This window comes from Muntiacus reevesi, chromosome 1, assembly GCF_963930625.1.
Source record: "Muntiacus reevesi chromosome 1, mMunRee1.1, whole genome shotgun sequence".
NCBI classification, from domain to species: domain Eukaryota; kingdom Metazoa; phylum Chordata; class Mammalia; order Artiodactyla; family Cervidae; genus Muntiacus; species Muntiacus reevesi.
In genome coordinates this window covers 50,462,138-50,488,412 of record NC_089249.1, presented here as the reverse complement: position 1 = coordinate 50,488,412, position 26,275 = coordinate 50,462,138, and the positions used below count along the sequence as shown (strand labels likewise).

General features: G+C 47.1%; 1 protein-coding gene across 4 annotated transcripts; it reads left to right on the top strand.

The window, feature by feature from the left end:
- Window positions 1-249: 249 nt before the first annotated feature.
- TULP3 (TUB like protein 3) lies at window positions 250-25,918 on the top strand. 4 transcript variants are annotated; one of them, XM_065942812.1, is made up of 13 exons: window positions 292-338; window positions 4,339-4,390; window positions 4,868-4,995; window positions 8,953-9,004; window positions 14,326-14,485; window positions 15,268-15,441; window positions 18,050-18,183; window positions 18,491-18,688; window positions 20,931-21,043; window positions 21,251-21,365; window positions 22,719-22,817; window positions 23,286-23,457; window positions 24,006-25,918. In XM_065942812.1, exons 4-13 carry the CDS (start codon window positions 8,972-8,974, stop codon window positions 24,137-24,139), a joined length of 1,332 nt encoding a protein of 443 aa, XP_065798884.1. In that variant the 5' UTR covers window positions 292-338; window positions 4,339-4,390; window positions 4,868-4,995; window positions 8,953-8,971; the 3' UTR covers window positions 24,140-25,918. The 4 variants fall into 4 exon arrangements, with proteins under 4 accessions (XP_065798860.1, XP_065798870.1, XP_065798879.1 ...); XM_065942807.1 differs by lacking the exon at window positions 4,868-4,995 and having other exon boundaries at window positions 267-338; XM_065942788.1 differs by lacking the exons at window positions 4,339-4,390; window positions 4,868-4,995 and having other exon boundaries at window positions 250-383.
- The last annotated feature ends 357 nt before the right edge of the window (window positions 25,919-26,275 follow it).

The window sequence follows — 26,275 nt, the reverse complement described above, 5'->3', positions numbered from 1 at the left end:
CCGGCCGCAACTGGGGTGTGGACTGCGGCTCCAACCCAGCGGCGCTTAGCAACCCGCCCTTAGCAACCCTCCAGCGGCGCCGCCGCCCCTAGAAACCCGTGGTGGGAGCGGCGGGCGCGCGGACCAATGGGCGCGGAGCGGCGGGCACGCGGTGGCCAATGGGCGCGAAGCGGCGGGCGCGCGGACCAATGGGCGGTGGCGACAGTGCGGGGTTCGGTTGCGGGGCGGGGCGGCTGCGCCAGGCTGGCCAGGAGCTGCGGCGGGTGGGGACGCGGTCAGCGCTCGCGGGGCGGCAGGATGGAGTCGTCCCTCCGCCGCCCTGACCCCCGCGGGGACAGGTCAGGAGCGATGGCGGCGGGCGGAGACCCGAGAGGGCTGTGGAGGTCTGGGCCGGGCGCCGAGGGGAGTGAGGGGCGGGTGGGCCGGGGGGCGCGGGTTCCCCACGCCGAGGGCCAGCTCGTGTCCAGTCGCGCCGGGACCCACGGGGTCGGTCCGGCCTCGTCAGAACGCGTCAGTCAGGGGGTGCTTGACCTGGGCCGGGGGTGCGGGGTGGCTCCGGGGGCCAGCAGCTGTCGGGGCGGCGGCATCCCGGCCCCGGGCGGGCTCTCCGGGCAGTCAGCGCGGACCGGGTAAGGCGGTTCGGTCGGGGCCCGAAGCGTAGATGCGGGCGGGCGAGCGGGGTGGAATCACGGCTTCGTCTGGCCCGCTCCCGCCTACTGCCCGGTACCGCCCGGCGTGCGTCCGGAGCCGAGCCGACCCTGCCCTGGGTCAGCAGCTGAAACCACTGAAAAGCTGGTCGCCCGAGAGGCGTTGGCGCCGAAAAGACCCGTTTTTTCTGTTCCATCGGATTTTATTTACGTGAGAGAAGCGCTCTGTGAAGTTGGTTCACTGTTTTTTGGTTTCTTAAGTCGAGGGAAGAAGAACCTACATTTACAAGTATAAATATGGACGCTCAAGGGGGAGATCAGGTTTAAAATTTAGCATCATCCGTTGATTTCGGGTGGTTCTCGCTCTGCCGTGGCCATCCAGTTAATCTTAAAGTGAATAGATTTAAGGCAGTAAATTTCCCAGCTATCAGATGTTTGGTGTGTGTGACTCATGATTTTGGGGGAAAAGAAATGGAATTGACTTTGAGAGACCAAGAGGCAAAATGGTTTTTAATTCTTTGGACCTGAAGTTTCAAGGGATAATTGTCAAGTTTGTCCCTCTTTGTCTTCCCAGAGAAACCAGCTCTTTAATCTGAAAATTGACTTCAAAAGAGGAATGTGTGAGTCACCAAATGTTTCTCCTGCCGTATGTTCTGTCATTGGTTCACTGAGTAGTTGCCGAGAGGGAGTGGAATGAAAGCCTCTTGCTTTTTTTGGCTTCACGTTGTATGTTTTGGATGTTTTTGATGAGATACATGGATAGAGTTTTGGGTATGAGCACTTTTCAGTGTGAAGGATAACATCTGACTTTTTAAAGTTTCCTGTGACTTTTTTTTTTCTTCTTTTGAGTGATGAGACCGTTTCCCCAGAGTTATTTTCAACGAAGTAGAAAAATTATGAGCAAATACACTGAACATTTTTCCTGTATGTGAAGTATTTAGTGGAAACTGGAGATGGAATTTGAAACAGCGCACTCTCAGCTCCTTGGCTGAGCTAGGCGTTGGTCTTGTAGATTCCCCTGGAGATGACAGCCCTGATTGTCTAGTGCTGGAACCTGAGCCTCCTTGGCTTTGTGTTCCTGATACAGGATTGAAGATGTGGTGGGAGAGGCTGCTCCGTGTGATGTGACCTGGTGACCCAGGGCTGACTAAGGAAGTCCTAGTCTATGGTTTGTCCATAGGCCATGATTTTTCTTCAGAAATACCACCAGTAGTGGTGGCTGGAGGTTATGTCTTGGCCAGGCTTGTTATCCTCTTTCACGTTCTCTCTTTTTCAGATGTTTCATCAAATGAGCTAATTGTTGGTAAATAGACTTACCCAGTGCTTGAATATGCTTAGATTAACTTATACAAGACTACAGTATATCTGGACATTATCAAGAGCTATAGTAAAAGCTTACTGACATCCATCATGCATGTATTTCTCCAAATATGAAGACTTCATAGAGACCTTATGAAAGCAAGAATAACCCCTGTAACACATTTCCTTTCCAAGCAGAGAGACTCAGGCATTCTTTGGAATAGTTTTCATTTCCAGCTTCTCTTATTCTTTCCTGTGGAAACTGTGCTGTTTCCCCTGCCTTTGTGCCCATTGAAAGAGAAAGTTAACACCTCTTCTTACCAAGAGGGAAAGCGTGCTTGACTTGATCAGAGGAAGAGTGGAAGCTGTCTTCCTTCTCCGTGTTAGAGGATTTGAGAAGTGGGGGTGTGTGTGTGTGTGTGTGTGTGTGTCGGTGTCGGTGTGTTTCTCAGTGACGTCCGACTCTCTCTGACCCCAGGGACTGTAGCCCACCAGGCTTCTCTGTCCACGGGATTTCCCAGGCAAGAATACTGGAGTGGGTTGCCATTCCCTTCTCCAGGGGATCTCCCTCACCCAGGGATTGAACCTGGGTCTGAGGCCTGGAAGGGGCCTTGATATTTCCCTTAGGTATGTTGAGTACAGTTAACAGTGAAATTGCTAAGGCTTCTTTCAAACTGAGACTTCCTGTGGTCTGCTTTCCTTTATTTCCTTTGAGCCAGTTCCTTAGGAAGATGCTCTTTGTATTAAGTCTGTGCTGCCTCGCCAGACGTTCTTGTGGTTGGTAAGGCCTACAGCATTGACCTGGCCTGGTTAGAGCTTGGCTCCAATGATGCTTGAGAAGAGACGCCTTGTCCACGTGCTGGTGGATGTGCTGTCTTTATTAGCTCTTGGCACTTGTCATGAGTCTTGATAATGAGGATTGTCATCGCTGACCCTTTGCCTTAGAACTGCTGTGACAGCACTCCTGGTTAGCAGGAATGATCTCTGGAATAAAGGAGTTGTATCATAGGGGTCACCGGGACCTCTGGGAGACCCCTGTTCTGAAGGTGATGAGAGTAGTGCCCTGGTGTTTATCAGGTGGTCCCTTCTGCTTTCCCACCAGGCACGGAGGTGGGGCAGGTGCTGGAGGCGCCCACTGGCTTCCTGAGCTCTAGTCCTAGCTTCCTTCCTGCCCCTCAATGCCACCTGGAGCCCCTCAGCTACTTCTCTGGCTTCAGTTTTCTCCTCTGGAATCACAGGGTTTCTTCGGATTCCCTTAATGATTTATACTGAATTAATAAAATAACATATTTCAATAACAAATTTCTATCGCTGAAAAGTTTGTCTTCTTGTTGTCTCTGATGTCACTCAGTTTGCTCATTGGTAGGTTTCTTAGGGGGATCCTCTAAAGATTTTCTGTATATTAAATAATCTCATCTTTTCCATTCCTATTCTTTATTTGTGTATTTATTTTTGTAAACAAGTGAGTATGTCAGAATTTTCAGGTTGCTTGTCACAGTGCTGATTTCTGTGATTCTGATTTGATAGAACTCGGCTGAGGCACAGGAATGTTAGTTCTTAACAAATATCCAGGGATCATTCTGTGACCCATACATTGAAAAATACCATCTTGAATTTATGGCATGTTGGATTTTTTTGTTTGTATTACTTTTAAAAAGTTTGGATTTTTTTTTTCCTGCTACTTAAGTTTTCTTTATTTAAAAATTTTTGGTTGAACCATGCAGAATATGGGATCTTAGTTCCCTGACCAGTGATTGAACCCATGCCCCCTTCATTGGAAGCACAGTCTTAACCACTGGACCACCAAGGAAGTCCCTCATTTACTGTTCTTAAAATGTGATGATTTTAGTTTTAGGGTGGAATACGATAGTCTAAACACTGATACCTACTTTCATCATGGGCAAGATATATTTTTAGAGTATGAGCTATAGTTAGTTAGTTGCTTCAAGCTTTTTTTCCCTGTGATAATTAATGTATAGAAAATAAGGCTTATAGGAAGAAAATTATTTTTCAGACAAGCTTCTTAAAAAATAAATTATTGCTTCTTAGATTTGCTGGAAGAAAAGTCAATAAATTTGTAGTTTGCCTCTGATTTTCAGTTTTGGAATGAAGCAGGTTTATAGAGGATTGATTTGTTTTCCTATTGAAATTCAGCATATTTTTGTTACGACAATTTGATACATCACATAAGCCAGAGGCAGACGTTTTGACTGAGGAAACCTGGTAAGATGTGCTTTCAGAGAGGGAAGATCTGTGGAGATAAAGGGATCCATGATGATGGCTTACATTTGCGTATCTTTGCAGAGTTCAGAGAGCTTTCAGAAAAGTGATGTCTTCTGAGCTTCACAGCTCTGCAGAAATCAGGGCTTCTGACACTGTCTTCATTTTATAGGTGGGGAGATTAAGGCTCAGAAAAGGTGTGATACAACCAAGATGCGTGACAGGTAAATGAGCTAGTCAGAACTGAAATCTAGAGGTAAAACTGGGCTTTTGACTTCTAATCTCCTCTCTTCTTTTTCTCACTTACTATTAAGATATCCAGATATTTCTGGATGCCATTTTTGCATATAACCGGTAACAGCTGCTACTGATTACATTCTAATTATTTTTAGAGCAAGCAGTTGAAGAAATCGGACATCTTAGCAAAGTACTAATGAGTACTAATTCCATCCATTGGAATGGGAGTGGAAATATTTACTTGGTGTCTTAAGGCAAAAGAATGTACTTTCTTTTTGCCACTTTTATTTTTGGCTGTGCTGCGTCTTCCTGGCTGCTTAGGGGCTTCTCTCTGGTTGCAGTGCGTGTTTGCCATGGCCATGGCTTCTCATTGTGGAGCCTGGGCTCCAGAGTGCAGGCTCAGTAGTTGCCCCGCGTGGAATCTTCCCAGGCCGGGATTGAATCTTTGTCCCCTGCATTGACAGGTAGATTCTTATCGGCTGGACCACCAGGGGCGTCCAGAAGAATGTTCTTTGATCTTACCGGAGAGAGAAGGGAAATGACATTACCAGAGAGAAACTGAAACTCCCAGGAAAGGATGACCCAGCAGGAGGTGGAGTGAATTTGGATTCTCAGTTGTGTCCTTTTTAAAATCTGTGAGGAATAAACGGATAGTTTAACTTCTGCACCAAGTCATGCGTTTTAAATAACCTTTCTGTTGGACTCATGAAAAAGAATGCTTTTTAAAGCCTTTGTTGTGTGGGACATGCAGAATGAGAGAGAGGGCTTCTTCGTCTGAAGCAGTTTTCCTCACTGTGTTCTCTGGGGCCCAATGAATCATCTCATCAGCTGCCAAGTTTCCCTTCTCACTGCCTCTCTCTCCCCGGGCAGTTCTCCCTTCTCTCTGATTGTCTCTTCTAAATGGGCCTCTTAGGAAATGGGTTTTCTTCCCTCGCTTCAATTAAGTTAGTCCCAGATTGTGGCAGTCACTCAAGTGACAGACCGCTGAGCCCGGAATATTAACAGTTCTCCTGCATGAGGAGGGGTAGGTTTCTGTGGAGTCTTTTCTGGCCGTTCTAATTTAATCTTTATGTGCCTTCTCCCAGAAGCAGTGTTTTGTTCCAGCCAGATGTACTCTTGGGTCTCACTGCGTGTGAAAATACAGCCTCCAGTATTGACATTTGGGATTTGGACAAGGTGACTCTCCTTGTCAGTTGACTTAGAGAAAAATACTTTATTAATAGCTGTTGACCCAAGTACTTGACACCGTGATCAGTTCAGACACAATGAAATCTGATGACCCTTTTCCAATAGTATTTATAACCTGTGATCAACTGCTCCCATGGGCATCGTCAAAATCCATTCACTGGCTTGGAAATTCTGCTGCCTAAAAATACCCATGAACTGACATTTTGACTGAAAAGATTCTTGGCAGACTTGTTGAAATGCCATAATAATGAAATCCCAGATTCTTTGCTGACCATTTGAATATTTGTGGGGAAGGTGCTGTCTGCACGCTGAGGCAGGTGCTGTGAGGCTGAGGCTGAACTCTAGCTCGTCCATTCATCCACTTTCTTGCCTTGAGCAGTTAGCTCCCTCTGCGTTAACAGTTTTCTGGCCTTAACTTTCCTTCTGAGTTAATGATTCTCCCTCTGTTCTGTAGAACTTCGTTTTGTTTTGTGTAGATTTGCTAGCCAGCTTGTTTAGGCTTGCTATTCAACACCTTGGTTTGAAATGAAGAAAAGAGAATATTAAAGAAAAGAATGCAAGTTTAGTAAGATCATAATACAGTTTGACCCGAAATCCTAGTTCAGATTTATTATAAGTGTATAAAAATCTTGATTTTTTCTGCCAAGTTATAATTTAAAACTAGAACTCAGAGGAAGTGTAACTTTTGAAGTACAGAAGGGATCTACATGTTACAATTATATAGCATCTTTTTAGTGCCTCTTCTGTTCAGGTCAGAATGCTTTGAATATACCACACTGTTTATTTAAATTGGCCTTCTTGCCCAGGCTTGATGAAAGGATTTAGTGGTGTCGAGATAAGGCATTAAAGACACACCTGTTTTCTTCACTGTTAGAGGCTGTAAGAGAAATGTTGGAGGATTTTAGTTGTGTTTCAGAATTTAGCATTATTGGAAAGGTTTTAGTATTTTATAGGGAATAAAATGATTTTTAGAGCATTTAAAAAATACTTGTTTGTTTATTTGGCTGCGTCTGGTCTTGGCTGTGGCACACGGGTTGTTTTGTTGCAGTTCAAGGACTCTCTAGTTGTGGTGCATGGGCTCAATATCTCTGAAGCATGTGGGGTCTTAGTTCCCCATCAGGGATCAAAGCTGTGTCCCCTGCATTGCAAGGCAGATTCTTAACCACTGGACAACCAGAGAAGTTCCGAGATAGAATGAGTTTTTCCCCCATGCTCACAATTCTGGTTTAGTGAAAAGGGACCAGTGAGGTGGAGGAAAAACAGTTTCATAGCAGTAAATGTTGAAAATACTAGTCTGTAAAAGAGAGTTTATTTTTTGTCTTATTTGTTTTATGTATTTTATGTATTAGTATTTTCAAGTGAATACTAATTTTCACTGAATACTAATAATATTCTCGCACTGTATACATAAAGCTTGATTTAAAAATATGTGAATGAGGATTAAAGACAGGAAATCAGGAGCATACCTAGATAGGGGCCCACAAAGTCAAGGTGAAGAGTGTATCATATTTTTGTCTATTTGTGTCTCTTTTAAGCTAGGGAAAAAATGAGATGATTTAACACTTAATGTTGTTGTTATTCTTAAATGTAAAGGTGGTGGTTGTTGTTTGGTCTCCCCTAGTGTCTGATTCTTTGCCGCCTCTTGGACTGCAGCACACCAGGCCTCTCTCAGGTCCCTCACCATCTCCTGATATTTGCCCAAGTTCATGTTCCTTGCATCCATGATGCCATCCAGCCATCGTGTCCTCTGATGTCCTCCTCTTCGGCCCGAAATCTTTCCCAGCATCAGGGACTTTTCCAATGAGTTGGCTGTTCACATCAGATGGAAAGGTTAAGAAGAAAGAGAGAAGTTGCTCAGTCATGTCCGACTCTTTGTGACCCCATGGACCGTAGCCTACTAGGCTCCTCCATCCATGGGATTTTCCAGGCAAGAGTACTGGAGTGGGCTGCCATTTCCTTCTCCAAGATGTAAAGGTTACATAGGAATTAATAGAGGGGACTGCCAGAGAATCAACACACCTCTGTGCTGATTCCTATCTCAGGGGTTATTAAATCTGCTTACAGTTAGTGGGCAGGAGGAGTCTTGAAGATGGTGCACAAATTCCAGGTTGCTGTGCATTATTAAAATTTATAAACCCTTCCACAGTGTGGGAATGTCCTACTTAGCCATTCAACCATAGAGAGATGCTTTTGTGTATTTACTGAAAGTGCAGGAAAAGCCCTGCTTCCCTTTGTAGCTGTGGAACATGTCTTCTTAAATAAAGACTTCGTATTTATAGTTTTTTTTTCCCTTTGGCAAGAAGCTCCTAGTAAAAACTTAACAATAGAAATAATTGAGAACCATTTCTGCCTTGTTTTATACTTCGTTTCTAAGAATGATGAGTCACAAAATCTTAAGTTAGGAAATTGTCAGAAATAGAAAAGATTTTCAGAAAGAGTTTAAAGACAGACAGAAGGGTTTGGTTTTTTAATTGAGACAGTAACTTGATTCCACTTTGTTGACTTCCTTCAGTGAAACAAGTTTGTCTCCTAATAGTATTATATGTTGTCCATCCATATTTGTAGTCTCTTGTAATGACTGAATAGTGTTTTACTCTTTTATTGAAAACGAAGTTACATGACTTGCTAGATCTTGAAATCAGTGATTTTAGTAAGATGCTTTATACTACCTAACTATCTCTTAGATCTATTTCCAAAAAAGAAGTAGATCTATATGGGAAAAGAATTAAAAAAAAAAAAAATGGATGTATATATTAACTGATCAATTTGCTATATACCTGAAACTAGCACAACATTATAAATCAATTATATTCCAATAAAAATTAAAAACAAAAAAACGAAAGAAAAACAGAAGTAGAATATATTTGATTTTTAGATGTAATTTAGACTCTGGAAAGAGACCAGGACTAGTGTCTGTTTCTGTTCTTTAAGCCTAGGCGTGGCTCTCCAGGTCTGTTCCCTTTATTTTCAAAGTGTGAAAAATGACAGTGCTTAATTCATAGGACTGTTTTGAGGAATAAATAAAAGAGTAAATTTAAAGTACTTAACACTGTCTGGAATATAATGAATACTCATCTCATGATTTTAAAGAGAAAAACAGTCCTGGCATGCTCGGGGGTCTGTGTTCTGCCCTTTCTCATCCTGTGGGTATCCAGTCTCGTCAGGTCCCCTGGACTGTGTGGCAGGAAGGGTGGCCGGTCCTCCTGCAGTCAGTGTGGCAGCCTGTGGGGACCGGTGCTTCCCCGAGGTAGACTTAACTGGCTCCAAGTGGCCCAAAGGAGTAGCTAGCTACATGGAAATGACGAGACTGATGTGGTTTTAAGAGGATTTTCTCTTTAAGTGCTTTCATGTTTTTTAACAGAGCCTTTGAAGATGAGACCATGAAGCTCAGGCAGCTGAAACTGGATAACCAGGTGAGCAGAGTCTCCTCTTCTGAAAGATGTGGACAGTTTATCCTGACCTGGAAGCCGGTGGGCCTGACTGTGGCTACAGCAAGGCCAAAGCACTTTGAGGACATCAGCATTAAAACTGGCCTTGGATTTATAGTCACTGAAGATTCCTTGGCATCTGTCATAAGAATTAGAAAAATGTTAATGCTGTATTTCTGTGTAGTAATACAAAACTGCTGCTCAAATACCTCTCTGCACTGTAATTTCATGGAACTGCAAGATTTTTTCTTTATCTTAAAATGCAAATCTGAAAATGGTACTGTGCTACTTAAAAGCCTCTGTTTTCTACAGAATACTTTTTCTCACAGTACTGGTCCCACTTTTCAGTTATGCGTTATTAATTTGCAGTGATTTGACTTATGTTCATTTCCTCCTTTAGACTAAGCTCCATGAGAAAAGGAGCCAAGAAGTCTGTTAATGATGACCTTTCCATCAGAAGGTCCTGGCCTAGGGCTGGGCCCATTGTAGTCCTTCATTAAATATTGGAATGATGGAAGAGATAAATGCAGTTCTGGGTTGTCACACACTGTGAGAGTCCTGATTAGTCAGCCTAGAATCTTATACCCAACATGTGTTACTTTCATAGGAGTGTTTTCTAATTCAGGAACTTCTTTGGGTCCATCCAGTCTGCCAAAGTAGGATCATTAGCCATCAGTGTCTAGAGTGACAGGTGACTAAAAATAACTCCAACTTCTGTCTTGCTCCTTTATGCTGCTGTTGGACCTCGTAACGGGACTTTTTGTTGTTAAGTCGCTCAGGCGTGTCTGACTCTTTGCCACCCCATGGACTGCAGCATACCAGGCTTCCCTGTCCTTCACCATCTCCCAGAGGTTGCTCAAACTCATGTTCATGGAGTCGGTGATGCCACCCAACCATCTCATCCTCTGTCGTCCCCTTCCCCTCCCGCCTTCAGTCTTCCCCAGCTTCAGGGTTTTTTCCAATGAGTCAGTTCTTCACATCAGGTGGCCAAAGTATTGGAGTTTCAGCTTCAGCATCAGTCCTTCCAATGACTATTCAGGTCTGATTTCCTTTAGGATGAACTGGTTTGATCTCCTTGCAGTCCAAGGGATTCTCGAGAGTCTTCCTCAACACCACAGTTCAAAAGCATCAGTTCTTCAACCTTCTTTATGAACTGTCACATCCATGCATGACTACTGGAAAAACCATAGCTTTGACTATATGGACCTTTGTTGGCAAAGTAATGTCTCTGCTTTTCAATATGCTGTCTAGGTTTGTCATAACTGTTCTTCCAAGAAGCAAGCGTCTTTTAATTTCATGGCTGCAGTCACTGCAGTGATTTTGGAGCTGAAGAAAGTAAAGTCTGTTGCTGTTTCTGTTGTTTCCCCTTCTATTTGCCATGAAGTGATGGAACCGGATGCCGTTATCCTAGTTTTCTGAATGTTGAACTTTAAGCCAACCTTTTCACTCTCCTCTTTCACTTTCATCAAGAGGCTCTTTAGTTCTTCACTTTCTGCCATAAGGGTGGTATCATCTGCATATCTGAGGTTATTGGTATTTCTCCCAACAAACTTGATCCCAGCTTGTGCTTCATCCAGCCCAGCATTTCTCATGATGTACTCTGCATATAAGTTAAATAAACAGGGTAACAATATACAGCCTTGATGGAGTCCTTTCCTGATTTGGAACCAGTCTGTTATTCCATGTCCAGTTCTAACTGTTGCTTCCTGACCTGCATACAGATTTCTCAAGAGGCAGGTCAGGTAGTCTGGTATTCCCATCTCTTGCAGAATATTCCACAGTTTATTGTGATCCACACAGTCAAAGACTTTGGTGTAGTCAGTAAAGCAGAAGTAGATGTTTTTCTGGAACTCTCTTGCTTTTTTGATGATCCAACAGATGTTGGCAATTTGACCTCTGGTTCCTCTTGCCTTTTCTAAATCCAGCTTGAACATCTGGAAGTTCATGGTTCACGTATTGCTGAAGCCTGGCTTGGAGAATTTTGAGCATTACTTTACTAGCGTGTGAGATGAGTGCAGTTGTGCAGTAGTTGGAGCATTCTTTGGCATTGCCTTTCTTAGAGGTTGGAATGAAAACTGACCTTTTCTAGTCCTGGGGCCACTGCTGAGTTTTCCAAATTTGCTGGCATATTGAGTGCAGCACTTTCACAGCATCATCTTTTATTTTATTTTATTTTAAAAAATTTTTTAATTTTTTTAGCATCATCATTTAGGATTTGAAATAGCTCAACTGGAATTCCATCACCTCCACTAGCTTTGTTTGTAGTGATGCTTCCTAAGGCATACTTGACTTCACATTCCAGGATGTCTGACTCTAGGTGAGTGATCACACCATCGTGATTATCTGAGTCGTGAAGATCTTCTTTGTACAGTTCTTCTGTGTATTCTTGCCACCTCTTCTTAATATATTCTGCTTCTGTTAGGTCCATACCATTTGTGTCCTTTATTGAGCCCATCTTTGCATGAAATGTTCCCTTGGTGTATCTGATTTTCTTGAAGAGATCTCTAGTCTTTCCCGTTCTATTATTTTCCTCTATTTCTTTGCACTGATCACTGATCTCTTCTTGCTATTCTTTGTAACTCTGCATTCACATGGGTATATCTTTCCTTTTCTCCTTTGCTTTTGGCTTCTCTTCTTTTCACACCTATTTGTAAGGCCTTCTCAGACAGCCATTTTGCTTTTTTGCATTTCTTTTTCTTGGAGATGGTCTTGCTCCCTGTCTCCTGTACAATGTTACGAATCTCTGTCCATAGTTCATCAGGCACTCTGTCTATCAGATCTAGTTCCTTAAATCTATTTGTCACTTCCACTGTGTGATTGTAAGGGATTTGATTTAGGTTATACCTGAATGGTCTAGTGGTTTTCCCCACTTTCTTCAATTTAAGTCTGAATTTTGCAATAAGGAGTTTGTGATGTGAGCCACAGTCAGCTCCCGGTCTTGTTTTTGCTGACTGGTTAGAGCTTCTCCATCTTTGGCTGCAAAGAATATAATCAGTCTGATTTCAGTGTTGGCCATCTGGTGGTGTCCATGTGTAAAGTCTTCTCTTGTGTTGTTGGAAGAGGGTGTTTGCTATGACCAGTGCATTCTCTTGGTAAAACTCTATTAACCTTTGCCCTGCTTCATTCCGTACTCCAAGGCCAAATTTGCCAGTTCCTCCGGGTGTTTTCTTGACTTCCTACTTTTGCATTCCAGTCCCCTATAATGAAAAGGACATCTTTTTTGGGTGTTAGTTCTTAAAGGTCTTGTAGGTCTCCATGGAACTGTTCAACTTCAGCTTCTTCAGCATTACTAGTCGGGGCATAAACTTGGGATTACTGTGATATTGAATGGTTTGCCTTGGAAATGAACAGATTATTCTGTCCTTTTTGAGATTGCATCCAAGTACTGCATTTCAGACTCTCTTGTTGACTGTGATGGCTACTCCATTTCTTCTAAGGGATTCCTGCCCACAATAGTAGATAGAATCGTCATCTGAGTCAAATTCACCCATTCCAGTGGATGTTGGCAATTTGATCTCTGGTTCCTCTGCCTTTTCTAAATCCAGCTTGAACATATGGAAGTTCTAGGTTCATATACTGTTGAAGCCTAGCTTGGAGAATTTTGAACATTAATTTGCTAGTGTGTAAGATGAGTGCAGTTGTGCCCTAGTTTGAACATTCTTTGGCATTGCCTTTCTTTGGGATTGGAATGAAAACTGACCTTTTCCAATCCTGTGGCCACTGCTGAGTTTTCCAAATTTGCTGGCATATTGAGTGCAGCACTTTCACAGCATTATCTTTCAGGATTTGAAGTAGCTCAGCTGGAATTCCATCACCTCCACTAGCTTTGCTTGTAGTGATGCTTCCTAAGGCCCACTTGACTTCCTATTCTAGGATGTCTGGCTCTAGGTGTGTGATCACACCATCATGGTTATCTGGGTTATTAAGATCTCTTTTGTATAGTTCTGTGTAAGGGGACTTGGAGGGCAATGAATTACTTCAAAGGTGGAACCTAGTTCAGCTGTCTCCAGGGTGACGTTCCTGGGGCTGTCTGGCTGCCAGGGCCCCTCCCAGGCCCTTGGTGTCCGTGCTGCCTCTGTGGGGCCTGTCACCATGTCCACTGCCTCTCAGGCCAACACATGGGAGGGATCCAGCCTTCTCCTGTGCCCCCGGAATGGAGCATGACCCAGTGGTCTTCAGGCACCCTGTGCTTCAAGGTGGTGGCAGTCACCTCAGTGGTGTATACATGTATCTGTTCTTTTTCAAATTCTTTTCCCATTTAGATTATACAGAATATTGAGCAGATTTCCTTGTGCGGTACAGTAGGTCCTTGTTGGTTATCTATTTTAAATATAGCAGTGTGTACATGTCCATGCCAAACTACCTAACTGTCCCTTCACCCTGGCAACCATAAGTTCGTTCTCTTTTTTTTTTTTTAGATTCTGCATATAAGCAGTATCACAAGATATTTGTCTTTCTCTGTCTGACTTACTTCATTCAGTATGATAATCTCCAGGTCCATCCATGTTGCTTCAAAAGGCATTATTTCTTTCTTTTCAATGACTGAGTAATAATATTCCATTATATATATATGTACCACATCTTCTTTATCCATTCCTCTGTCAATGGACATTTATGTTGCTTCCATGTCTTAGCTATTGTAAAGAATGCTGCAGTGAACACTGGGGTACATGTAGCCTTTCAAGGGCATGTATTCTCTGGATGTATGCCCAGCAGTGGGATTGCTGGATCATATGGTAGTTCTGTTTTTAGTTTTTTAAGGACCTTCCATACTGTTCTCCATAGCAGCTGTAACAGTTTACATTCCCACCAACAGTGTTGTTGGGGCCCCTTTTCTCCACACCTAAAGGATAATAAATTTTCTTTTTTTCTTCCAGTTAAAAAAGTAGGAAAGTTTAGAAAACTAGGAAAAGGAAAAAGAATTATCCATTTTCTACCTGCAAGAGAAATCACTGTTACCATGTTCCTTCATCTTTTCTCCCACTCACATGTGTTTATATAAACTTGTGATTGTGATTTGATAATAATATGTTAATTACTATATCTTTTTAATATGCTTGGATTATGGTCTTTGCTTGGCTAGAAATGCATTTGGATCACTTTAGATGGCTTTCATAGGTGTTTAGTAAATATTTATTAAATGAAGTGAATGGATCCTTACCCCTCTCTGTGCCTCAGTTTTTTCCACTTCTTGAGTGGGAAAATGTAATTTACCAGAGGTTCTGGAAGGATCTGTGAAAGACTGTATATGCTGAAGTAGCCAGACCTGGTGGTTGATCTGGCTGTCCTCTGGCGATTCTCCTTAGAGAGCGCTGCTGGAGAAGAAGCAGAGGAAAAAGCGCCTGGAGCCGCTCATGGTGCAGCCGAACCTGGAGGCCCGGCCACGGCGGGCGAAGCCGAGGGGCTGCGAGGAGCTCGCTCTGCTGGTGGAACCTCAGGCCCCACATGGCGGTGTCGTCCTGCAGGGTGTGTACTCAGGCAGCGTCCCCTCCTGCTGTCGCACGGCTTTCACAAACCTGGGGGAAGGCAGAGCCTTCCCAGGAGGGCCAAAGGGACGATGTTGGCATCGTTCCCAGGTCCCTTCATAATCTTTTATGATCACGTTTAGACTTTTGAGTTGAAATAAACGCAGTGGTCCAATCAGTGGAGGATACCTGAAAGTTCACAGCCATCCTGGAACAGTTGTTTTAGCTGCAGAATGAATGAGTGTGGGATCTTAGTTCCCCATTGAAGTGATGAGTCTTAACCGCTGGACCGCCAGGGAAGCCCCCAGAACAGCCTATTTGAGGAGTTTGCAGGCTTGGTGGTTATCTCCCGCAGAGTGAACCGTAAAGCCAGGAGCAGGCACAGGCAGCCATTCCTCCAGTACCTGGACTCAGGGAACAGCAGTGACAGTGGCAGGGAGGAGGAAGAGCAGGGCTAAACACGACTAAAGCCAGCCCCTGGCCACCTGCCTGGACCAGCTCTCAAGTCCGGAAGACCTGCTTTGCTTTCTTTCTCTTTCTTAAGTTTCTGAAGCACAGCATCAGGTGCATTTTATTAATACTTTATAGCTTCTAGTCGGGACAGCTTGATAAAATGAACACAGATAATGGAGTGGCTTCCTCTGTTAACAGATGTTCTCGTGGAGGTTAAGGCTGGAGAAGTGAACCAGTTTGGTGGGTGTTCATTCGGATCACATGCACCAAAACCCCCTGTCCACAGAGCGGATAACACTGGCTTCTGTTTTCTTTTCGATGGGCTCCTAGGCATTGATGGTCCTGCTGCCTTCCTGAAGCCGGATGCTCAGGACGTGGACACCAGACTTCCTGTTCTCACGGTAGGCTCTTCTGCTGCAGAGGACACTGAAGGGAGCCCAGACGGGGAGAGCACGCGGGACCCCGCCCCCAAGCCGGATCTGCAGGAGGTGCTCCGACAGCACGGTGAGGGGGTCCCCGCTTTGAGGCCGTGAGCTGGTTGAGCCGGAGTGACGTCAGGTGTGGGCTGGACAGGAGTTACTCTGTGCTGTGAGGAATGGAGGGGACGGGTGCTCTCTAGACCAAGATTCAGGAAGTGTCATTTTGAAAGATAAGGTTCCTCAAGTGGAGGTTCGTTTACTTGTCTTACAAGTTTGGGAGGAATCCTCGATCTCTGTCTTAAGGTACATGTTCACATAAACTGAGTTCTTAGTATAAAAATGGTGTTTGGAAACATAGTACTAACGTTGTAAGTCAACTGTACTTCTAATAGAAGAAAGCATAGTAGAAGTGAAGATACCCATGTGAGAGTGAGGTCCCAAGAGTTTTATGCCTTTTTGCTAGCCGCCCCCAAAAGTTAACATTTTAGGGAAGAAAAAAAAAGGAAACAAATGTCTGTCACAAACCAAGGAATCTTTTAAATGGTAGTTTTATTGAGATGTCATTCACACAACACACGGTTCACCCGCTTAAAGCCGGCAGTCAATTGGCCCTTTAGTGTGTCGGCCAGAAGCCTGCAGCCGTCAGCACTCTCAGTTTTAGAACGTTGTCTGACCCCACAGGGCTTCGTGCCTGTTAGCTGTCCCCCCTCGTTTCCTGCATTCTCAGCGCCCCATCCGTAGGCGGCCACCGGTCTCCCTTCTCTCTGCGGACCTGCTGCTTCTGGGCTCTCGTGTCAGGAGCCACACGCTGTGTGGGCCCTCTGTGCCTGGCTGTCGCTTAACATCATTTTTTCAGAGTTCATCCGCGTTGTGGCCTGTCAGGGCTTCATTCCTCTCTATAGTCGAGTGACATTCCATTGTACACATAAGCCATCTTTTGTTCTTCTTGTCGTCAGCTGATGGGCAGTTGGTGTGGTTCCACTCTGGCTGTTAGGAATAGCGCTGCTGTAAAGAGTTACGCATATATTTTCATATGGACATATTTTTCCTGGCCTTAGTCTTATCCTTGGGTGTCCTTGAGAAAAACTTGATACCATTTATTTGTGAACTGTGTGAAAAGAGCTCATGGTGGTCCCTCCTCTGAGATGGGTAGGATTGCCTGTTGCTCAGTCTCCTTGTCAATTATGATTTGGGGGCTGTGCCAGCTATTGTATGAGGGGCAGCCTCACCCCAGAGACTAAAGAGAAAGAGGATTGGATTTCAAGCGTAGCTCTGCTTCTTTGTCTTGGGCAGAAATGCTGCTCCCGGGCCTCCCCACTGTCATCTCCAGGCCTTTGTTACTTTCGCAGACTGAGCCTCTATCCCCAGTGAACACTGCCTCCCCAGCTCCTCTCCCCTCACAGCTCACATATATAGAATCACAGGGGCTTTGGCCCTTTGTATCTGACTTATTTTCACTTAGCATAATGTCTTTAGGATTCATTCATGTTGTAGCATGTGTCAGGATTTCATTCCTTCTTAAGGCTGAATGACATCCCATTTATGTATGTACCGCGGTTTGTTTATTCATCAGTTGATGGATGTTTGGGTTGTTTTCACCATTTGAAAATTGAGAAGAACACTGCTCTGCACGTTGGTTGTTCAAGTGTGTCTGTGTCTCTGCTTCCTGTCTTTTTGGGAATATACCCAGAGGTGGAATTGTTGGATTCTAGGGTAGTTCTATATGTCTATTTTAGGACCCACTATATTGTTTTCTGCCGTGGCTGCATAATTTTGCATCACCACCAGCAGTTCATGAGGGTTCCAGTTTCTCCACATCCTCACGAACACTTATTTTCTGTTTTTGGGTTTTTGTTGTTGTGTTTTTAAATTTATTATTTTTTAATTTATTTTTGGCTCCACTGGGTCTTTGTTGCTGCCCGGGCTTTTCTCTTGTTGCAGCAAGTGGGGGCTGCGCTCTAGTTGCGGTTCTTGGGCTTCTCATTGCAGCGACTTCTCTTGCTGCGGGACACAGGCTCTAGGTGTGCGGGCTTCAGTAGTTGCAGCTCCCGGGCTGTAGGATACGGGCTTAGTAGTTGTGGCACATGGGTTTAGCTGCCCTGCGGCATGTGGGATCTTCCTGGATCAGGGATAGAACCCGTGTCTCCTGCATTGGCAGGCGAATTCTTTACCACTAAGCCACCAGGGAAGCCTGGTGTTTTTTTTTTTTAATAGTAGTCATTCCAGTGCTTGTCAAGTGGTATCTCATTGTGATTTTAATTTGCATTTCCCTAATGACTAGTGATGTTGAGAATCTTCTCATGCTTATTGGCCACTTACGTATCTTCTTTGGAGAAATGTCTGTTCAAGTCCTTGACCCATTTTTGAATTGGGTTTGTTTTGTTGCTGTTGAGTTAAATATTCTGGATATTAATCCTTATTAGATATATGATTTGCAGATATTTTCTCTCATAGACTGTTTTAAAGAGGCTCAAATTAGGGTGGCAGCAGTGGGCAGGGAAAACGAAGGGTGGAGTAGGTGAGAATATGAAGAAAGAGTTGTGAGAATATGAAGAAAGAGTTGTCAGAATGTGCATAAAAGAGCTGTGTGTTAAGTCAGAACAGCTGGAATGTTTTAAGCAAGGGAGTTAAAATTGTATTTGGCTCAAAGATTTTCTGGCCTTTTTTAAAGACAGTTTCTCCTTTTCTGCCAGGGATCTCAGGGAGTTTGAACTTTGACGAGGAGGAGACTGATGGGGAGGAAGGAGAAGGGAACCAATTAAGGTCTCAGTCGCCGTGTTCAGAGGCAGAGAGGCCCGGCTCTGCATCCAGCCAGAAGCCAGCCCCGGTATGTGGTCCTGAACCTCCTTCCTCTGGGGCTGATTCCACTGCTTCCTGGACACGTCTTCCTGTTTAAGTGCCACCACTGGATGAGGGCTGCTTCCAGGATTTAAGCTGGAATTACACTTAGAACCCATGACTCTGTATTTCCTGTGTCTTCAGCCAGCTTTTGTAAAGCTGTATCCCCATTTTCATACTTCCCTTCTTCATTACTCCCAGTGGTCATGTGGGTAAATCAGTAAGTTAATTTGTCCTATAAGTGTTTCTCAAAGAGAACATGAGGTTTCCTGACCCAGCTCTGGCTGCTCTCTCAGGGCACAGGGGCCTCCGGGACCACAGCCCCGCACTCTGACATTCAGCCAGGAGAAATAGAGGACTTGGAAGGCTTCGCGTACAGTCCCGCCCCGCGAGGTGTCACAGTGAAGTGTCGGATAACCCGGGACAAGAAAGGGATGGACCGGGGGCTCTTCCCCACCTACTACATGCACTTGGAAAAGGATGAGAATCGCAAGGTAGGCGAAGTGGTTCTTTTCTTGAGATGGAGGGAAGCATGCTGTAGAGGTGGGGGCAGTAATGGTCTTAAGAACAGGGATGGTGGGGGCACCAGCCTTAGACCTAGTCAGCAGGAACGAGGTTGTACTTACGAGTTTCCAGTGCTGTGTTCTCACTGTCTTCAGAGAGGTCCTAGTCTAATAGTCAAAATCCACCCCCACCCCAGAAAAAAAGAGCGTTTTATCCAAGAGTCATAAAATGGAGGAGGATATTTAGGTGTAATTGTTTTTTACCTCCATCCCTCTTTTGGCATGCAGAGGTTTCCAGCGTGCTCTTAGGCTTTTATTCTTATTACATGGTAGAACATGCCAGTGTGGAAGAAAGTACATTTTAGGGAATAGGAGGAATTGGAAAAACAAAAACATGTTAGTGAAATGTCTTGTTTTTCATCCTAGAAATTCTGATTTACTCTTAAATTTGAGGCAGTTAGTATTTGCTAGTGACTAGCCTGTTTTGTGTTGATACCAGGTCTAAGTGGATGATTTTAAGAGCCTAGAAATAAGATGGTGGTAGTCGGTGTCAGTGCTGTTGACGCCCACTGTTAGCTGCGTGTGTACTGCGTGCCAGGTGTGTGCTCCGGCTTGGTGTGTGTCGTCACCTGGAGCCCTTAGGACAGCGTGTAAAACAGGAGTCCTTGCCCCCCTGTGCGGGCGAGGTAGCCGGGCTTGGGGAGCCCCCACATCACACCAACAAGTGGCAGAGCCAGTCTGGACCGGTTTGACTCCATAGTGTCCCCCCACCCTGGGTACTGCCCTCGCCCGCCACCCTGTTACTCTCCAGGTCCAGCAGCGTTTGGGAAGGATGCCCACACCACGGTACCCACGTCCCTGAAGCCACAGGAGCTCAGAACAGCCACGCACACAGTGGGCTGGAAGGCGGTACGGTGGGAGGCGGGGGGCCAGTGTCCAAGGTCCTGCCTCTCCAGGGCGGAGGCAGTCTTCTCGTGAAACTGCACGAAGCTTGTTTAAAATGTCAGTGGAGTGGGGCTTCCCTGGTGGTCCAGTGGCTAAGATTCCACTCTCCTGATGCAGGGGGCCCTGGGCTTGATCCCTGGGCGGGGAACTAGATCCCACATGATGCAACTAAGACCTGGTGCAGGCAAATAAATAAAAATAAATAAAATGTCAGTGGAGGTTTTAGGGATGAAGTTACAAGTAGTGATGTGGAGAATGAAGCTAGTGAATTTAGAAAAATTGGGCAGTTGGGAGACCCTGGTAGTGAATTCTGAGAGGCATAAAGCCCAAAGAGCGGGTGTGCTGGTGCTGTGAAAGGCCTGGAGGCCCCAGGGGCCCTGGGAGAGGAGGCCGCAGTGGCTTCCACGGTGCACCTGGGGGCCCAAGGCCACTGAGCACAGGGCGGCAAGGTCAGGGACAGGGAGTGGGTGCCCCTCACCCAGCTGGGCGCCTCGTCCAGGCTCTGCAGGAGACCTGTCTCTCGTGCCTGTCCATCTGGGAACGCGAGATGACTGACTTCTGCCTGGGAGTATCCCTCCAGGACTAGGTTTTGAACATGATGCGTGAGTTTTACACGTGCCGGCCTGCAGACCAGGGGCCAGGCATCGTCACCACTGGGGTTCCAGCTCACAGAGGCTGGTCTGGGCGTTTGGGGCTTCAGGGAGGTCACTGCTGCCATCCGTGAGGCCATGGTTCGGGCCAGGTTCTCCACAGTCCTTGTGTGGTGAGGCTGCTGGGAGCGGGGTCAGCAGGCCCCACCCCATCCTGCAGGCTGACTGGCTGCTCGGCTCCGGGCTGGCGCCTCTCACCCCCGTCCCAGGACCCTAGCAGAGCCTCTGCTCCTGTGCCTGAGAAGCTGCCAGCCGGCCAGCATGGACAGCACTGTGCTGTGGCTGGGCAGCACGCCACCCCGGGCGCTGTGCCGAAATCGTCTCTGATGCCGTCGCCAAGACTTGGGCTGCCTCACCCCAGGCTCTGAAGGGAGAGCGTCTCAGAATGCGCTGAGCGTCCCGTAATGACCCACACCGGAGTCTCTGTGCAGAGGACCCACACACCAGCTGCGGCCACCACGTGGCTTTTCTACAAGAAAAGTTAAAGTGAATTAAACCTGTTTAAAAGTAGAAAAGACCCAGAGGTGGACTGCTTGGTATCGGACAGGCAGCTGCTGGATATTTGCTCACTGAATGGGTAGGACACACATGGCAGCTCTTGAGTGCATTTTTTACTGAAATGTTTTTTCCTTTTCTAGATATTTCTTCTTGCAGGTAGGAAACGGAAAAAGAGCAAGACATCCAACTACCTCATCTCCACAGACCCCACAGACCTGTCCCGAGACGGGGAGAGCTACATTGGCAAGCTCAGGTGGGGGCAGCCTCACGTCATGTCCTCTTCTTGGGAGAGCTTGATTCCTGTAGTCTCAACGCAAGTCCACACTGGTTTAACAGTGAGCTGGGTTGATGTCATCTAAAGACAAATAAGTTAATCGAAAGCCTAAGGCCTCTCCTTGTTTTAAGGATGGAAAATGAGAAAATTACAGAGCTCTGTGGTGATTTTTCCTCTTGATTCTAGGTCCAACCTCATGGGGACTAAGTTCACCGTTTATGACCATGGCGTGAGCCCGGCCAAGGCCCAGGGCCTAGTGGAGAAGGCCTACACGCGGCAGGAGCTGGCCGCCGTGTGCTACGTGAGTGCTATCTCTCTGGCCTCCTGAGCAGCCCCGAGCTCACAGTCTGCACCCCTCCTGCCCCCACGCTTGTTTACCAGTACGCTCAGGTTTGCTTGTGATCTGCCAAGGTTAGTGTGTTTACTGTTCCGGCAGGCCCTGCCTCCTCTGCTCTTGTCCCTTCCCCATGCCGTGGTGGTGTGACTGCTCACTGTGTTACCGCTCACACGCTGGCTAGAGGGGACAGTGACTGGGAAGCCGATCCCTGCTTCCATCTTCTCCAGACTGCTGCCAGGCGGCCCCACTCCAGTGGACGGCGTCCTTCTGCTCCACGGCCTGTCAGGCTGCCCCCTGAGTCCAGAGTCCAGCCGGACCTCCCACCTCACCCTCCTGCTCCCCCGGCAGCACGCTCCCTGCCTCTCTAGCTGCAGCAGTCCTCCTGTTGTCTCTGACCTTCCCGCCCCCTCCTGCCTGCCCACCAGGGTCTGCAGAGGGGCCTCTCCCCACATGGGACGTGCTTGACGCTCCCCTCGGCTCCCCTCGATTCCTCTTGCACCCCGTGAGTTCCCCTCGTCATGCTTCTGACCTTTCTCTGACCACTTTGTAAGCTCCTGCTCACTGCTGTTTCCACACAAACCCGGACCCATCATGTAGGGAGCACGCAGAGTCAGAGAAGCGAGAAGGAATTAATCTGACTCAGTTGTTGCTTTGATCCTAGAGTCTCAGCTTTTCTTCAGTTGGAATTAATCTCATCACTTGATTCCCATGAGATTTTAACTGTGTGACTGAGAATCATTTGACTTAACCCTTTATAACCTATGGTATGTTTTCTCTTAGCTTCAGAATCAATGAAATATTTTAACTATGCATGACTTTAATATGCACGTGTATATGTATGTAAATATACACACATCCACATATTTAATGTACTTATTAATGTATAACCTTCCTGACTTGACAGGCATTTTAATTTTTTACTTCCAAGTACAGGCTTTAGTTAAACTGTAATTCTCCCTGTGTATCATATGGTGCCATGTCCTTAGTAGGGAAATAGATATTTATTGATGATGATTAAAGTGGGCAGTTTGCTCAAAATTGTCTTAAATTTCACTTCAGACTAAAGAGCAAGAGTAAGGTTTCTAGATAATAGAATCTGCTTTAGATTCAAATGTTCAAAGTAGGTTAAAAAGAGGAAATAGTATTATTTTCCTGGTCTTGATTCCCCGTCTCTCTTGGTTTAACTACAGTGAAGTAATTGAATGGTTTTTATGCTGTCCACATTGTGGATGTTTCGCGTGCCCAGCAGTCTTGTGTTAAGAATGTCGTCACTTTTCTTTTCTGTTTCAAGTTCCCGTTTATTTCCCTCTCTTCTAGGAGACAAACGTACTTGGATTTAAAGGCCCGAGGAAAATGTCTGTGATCATCCCTGGGATGAATATGAATCATGAACGGATCCCTTTCCAGCCACGAAATGTAAGTTAGAGTGTATTCGTTTTTAATTAAAAAAAAGTCTTTATTTTTAATTGAAGGATGATCACTTTACAATATTGTGTTGGTTTCTGCCATGTATCAGCTTGAATCAGCTATAGGTATTCATATGTAATCAGCAAAGGACCCTAAAAATAAGACCGTGATGCAGATAAGATCAGTAGAAGAGACTCCTGCTTCCACTAGAGCCCAGTGTGGCGACCGACCCTCTCCTTCAGAGCCGTGCCGTCGCTCCAGACCCCCGGGCACCTGCACTTGCTCGTGCAGTTGATTGTAGCCACTTACTTTGCAACTGCTAGTGATTCTCTGAGAATCCAGAAAATCTGGCTTAATCTTTGACGTTCTGTTTTATTTTCTGAAATGGAGAAAATAGGCCGCTCCTCTACCCGCCCCTGCACAGGGTAGAGGAGGGGTGATCTCCCCTGGCTCTCAGCACCGACCCTTTGCCTGCAGGACCACGAGAGCTTGCTTTCAAAATGGCAGAACAAAGCCATGGAGAACTTGATCGAGCTGCACAACAAGTCCCCGGTCTGGAACGATGACACCCAGTCCTACGTCCTGAACTTCCACGGCCGGGTCACTCAGGCATCTGTGAAGAACTTCCAGATCGTCCACGACAACGACCGTAAGCCCCTAGGGAGAAGGGTGTTCTGGCGAGATTCGGAAATGAGCATTTCCCTTGTTTGGTAGGAAGTTACACTCAGGAGAGAGTGGTTTAAGAAAGAGAAATGTTTCCTTTGGAAGCACAGAGATGCATTGTACAGTTGGACCTCTGAGTTGCTGTGTGGAGGGCAGACGTGAGACAGAGATGTCCCGGGGGAGGCAGCGTCCGAAGCAGGGACACAGACCCTCCGTTCCTCAGTGATGGTTCTGGGCGAGTCCAGTCAGGCCCACAGAGCTTGTGCTGCGCCCGGCAGGCTCCTCTTGGCCGTCCCCTCCTCTGGCCCTGCCCTGGGCAGCCTCCTTCCCCGGAGCAGAGTGGATCATAGTAGAGCCTGGGGTGGCGGGGAGTGGGCACTCTTGGTCATGCCTCTTTCCATCCTTCTGAGGGATTCCCATTTTAGAGAGCTGGGATCACTGGCCTGTGTGGAGGGTTTGTCTCTGTATTTAAAGTGGGCCCTTCCGGGTAGAAGCATCTCCCCCACTGACGACGTGCCCGCCCTCTGCTTCCAGCTGACTACATAGTCATGCAGTTTGGACGCGTGGCCGACGACGTGTTCACGCTGGACTACAACTACCCGCTGTGTGCACTCCAGGCCTTTGCCATCGGGCTCTCCAGCTTCGACAGCAAGCTGGCCTGCGAGTGAGACCGAGCGGCCGGAGCAGAGCGCTGCCGCCCTGCTCCCGCCCCAGGACACCCGGAGCGGCAGACTGCCCCTGTGGAGCGGTCCCTGGAAGTGTGTGTGTAGATGTGTGTGGATTCACATACGTGTGCGCCCACATGTATGTGTGTACACCCCACCCCCTGGTCGCACAGCCCTGTTCAGGGATCACGGCTTAACTCGGGTGAGAGGTTTTGCAGAGCACAGAGGTGATCTGACATTATCGCCCAGCCATCACAGTCTCATTCTTGGAAATTCGCATCCAGAATCAGCTTAACTCTCCTTTCCTGCAGACCTTCTCAGAGAGGGATAGTTCCTTCAGTGACCTTCAGTCTCCAGGTCTGCAGACTTTTTCTGAAAATGGCCGATTCATCCATGGAGATGTGACTACACCCCACTTCCAGGGTCTCTGTACCGCCCTGGGCCTGGCGGTCTTCCATAATGAGCCTGTGGTCACGAGAGCACCTGGGGGGATGACTGCCTCCAGGAGTGCAGGTCGGAGCTGAGGCCTTGTCCGCTGGCCTTGTCCACTGTGACGTAGCCTTTCCCATGTCCTGCCCACAGTGGTTTCCAGAGTATCGTTTACCATCGTGGTCATTCCAAGTCCACCCAACACCTGCCTCACCCATGGAGGAGGGGCCCCAGGAGAAGTGCTCGCCCCCTTGCTGTCTTTGTCAGGGGGCAGGGGTGGGCCGGGGGAGTGTGGCACCCATTCCCCAAAGCAGCCGCTCCACTCAGCGGCTCAGGAGTCACCTGATCACAGTCCCCTCTTCCCTCAAGGCTGGCTGACTGGCCCCTGTGTCAGTCAGGGTGGTTGTGGCCCGATTTGTGATCAGTGATGTGAGAAATATACAAATTGTCTTAATCGTGGTTTAGGCTGGAAGCGTGGACTTTAGAGGGAACCTGACCTGGTCAGGTCATGACTGAGAGGCTTTGACGTGGCCTTCACCGTTCTCAGCCCGAGCACCTCCCTCGATGGGTTACCGTGGAGCCGTTAGTGCAGACACACCTGCCGCCCCGTGGGAGGGAGAGAACTGTGTGTGTGGAAACCTGCCAGTATCACCATCCAGGGCGAGGACGCTCGGGCCTCTCCTCTCAACGCAAGTGTCGTCAGCCCCAAGGCCTGGCTCCCCCAGCCAGGTCAGGTCCATCGCTTCTGCTCGCAGATTGTAAGAGTTCTGCTACGTTGTTCAGAGTATTAGCCTCTCCCAACAAATTGCATGGCTCTGCTGCCGGTTTACAGCCTGCTCGGGCACCCGCCTCCTGCGTCTCAGGAGCGCCGTGAGCTCCGCGCTGGCATCGGTCACCCCCGGGCCTGTCCGCCAGCCTGGGGCTGGGCGGCGGCGGCTGTTGCTCCTTCTCATTCCTTCCGTGGACGTCCTTTCTGTCCCTGCTTCCTGTCCCTGCTCCACACCAAACAGCAGTGGAAGGAAAGAGACTGGGGGTGAGCCGACCCATGGCTCACCCCAACTGCACGTCCACTGCTCTGTCCCCACCTGGCGGTCATCTCAGGCTGCGTCCCTCAAGTGCCTCGGTCCTCAGGTGCCCTCTCCCCGCTGGCCTCTCCTGAGGCTGCTCGCTTGCCTCCAGCGGGGGATATGAAGTGTCTAGGGTGGGGCCTGGGGGCGGCTGCTCTGACCTGCTTCCTGCCCTCACTCTGGCGCAGACACACCCCGGCCTCCTGTCCTTCCTGCTCAAGTGTGCAGGTGATCAGTTTTACATATTTATACTTTTTGTACGCTACAGAAATAAAAAGTAATTTCTATAAAAATGTGAGTGTTGCCATTCTTCTTTCAGACCCCCCATCCCTTGCATGGCTCCTTCCATCACATCTGTCGTGATAGTTTCATCTTTAGGCAGCTGTGAACTAGTCAGTTCTTTGAAGCCAAGTGGGTCTCACTGTTTTTCCATCACAGAAGAACAGGGGTCTGAGGACTCATCACATGCACGACACTGGGAGTTTCCTGGACGGGCAATGGAGCGGAGACGGAGACGGGGGGCCCAGAGGACAGACGATGGGGCTGAGGCTGAGGGGGCCCAGAGGACAGATGATGGGGCTGAGACTGGGGGGCCCAGAGGACAGATGATGGGGCTGAAACTGGGGGGCCCAGAGGACAGATG

Excerpts from the sequence above, each read along its gene's own strand:
- TULP3 (XM_065942788.1), top strand. The coding sequence starts at position 298 with ATGGAGTCGTCCCTCCGCCGCCCTGACCCCCGCGGGGACAGGTCAGGA. Across the intron at positions 384-8,952 it reads GACCCGAGAGGGCTGTGGAG|AGCCTTTGAAGATGAGACCA; the intron begins GTCTGGGCCGGG and ends GTTTTTTAACAG. Across the intron at positions 18,689-20,930 it reads AAAAGGATGAGAATCGCAAG|ATATTTCTTCTTGCAGGTAG; the intron begins GTAGGCGAAGTG and ends TTCCTTTTCTAG.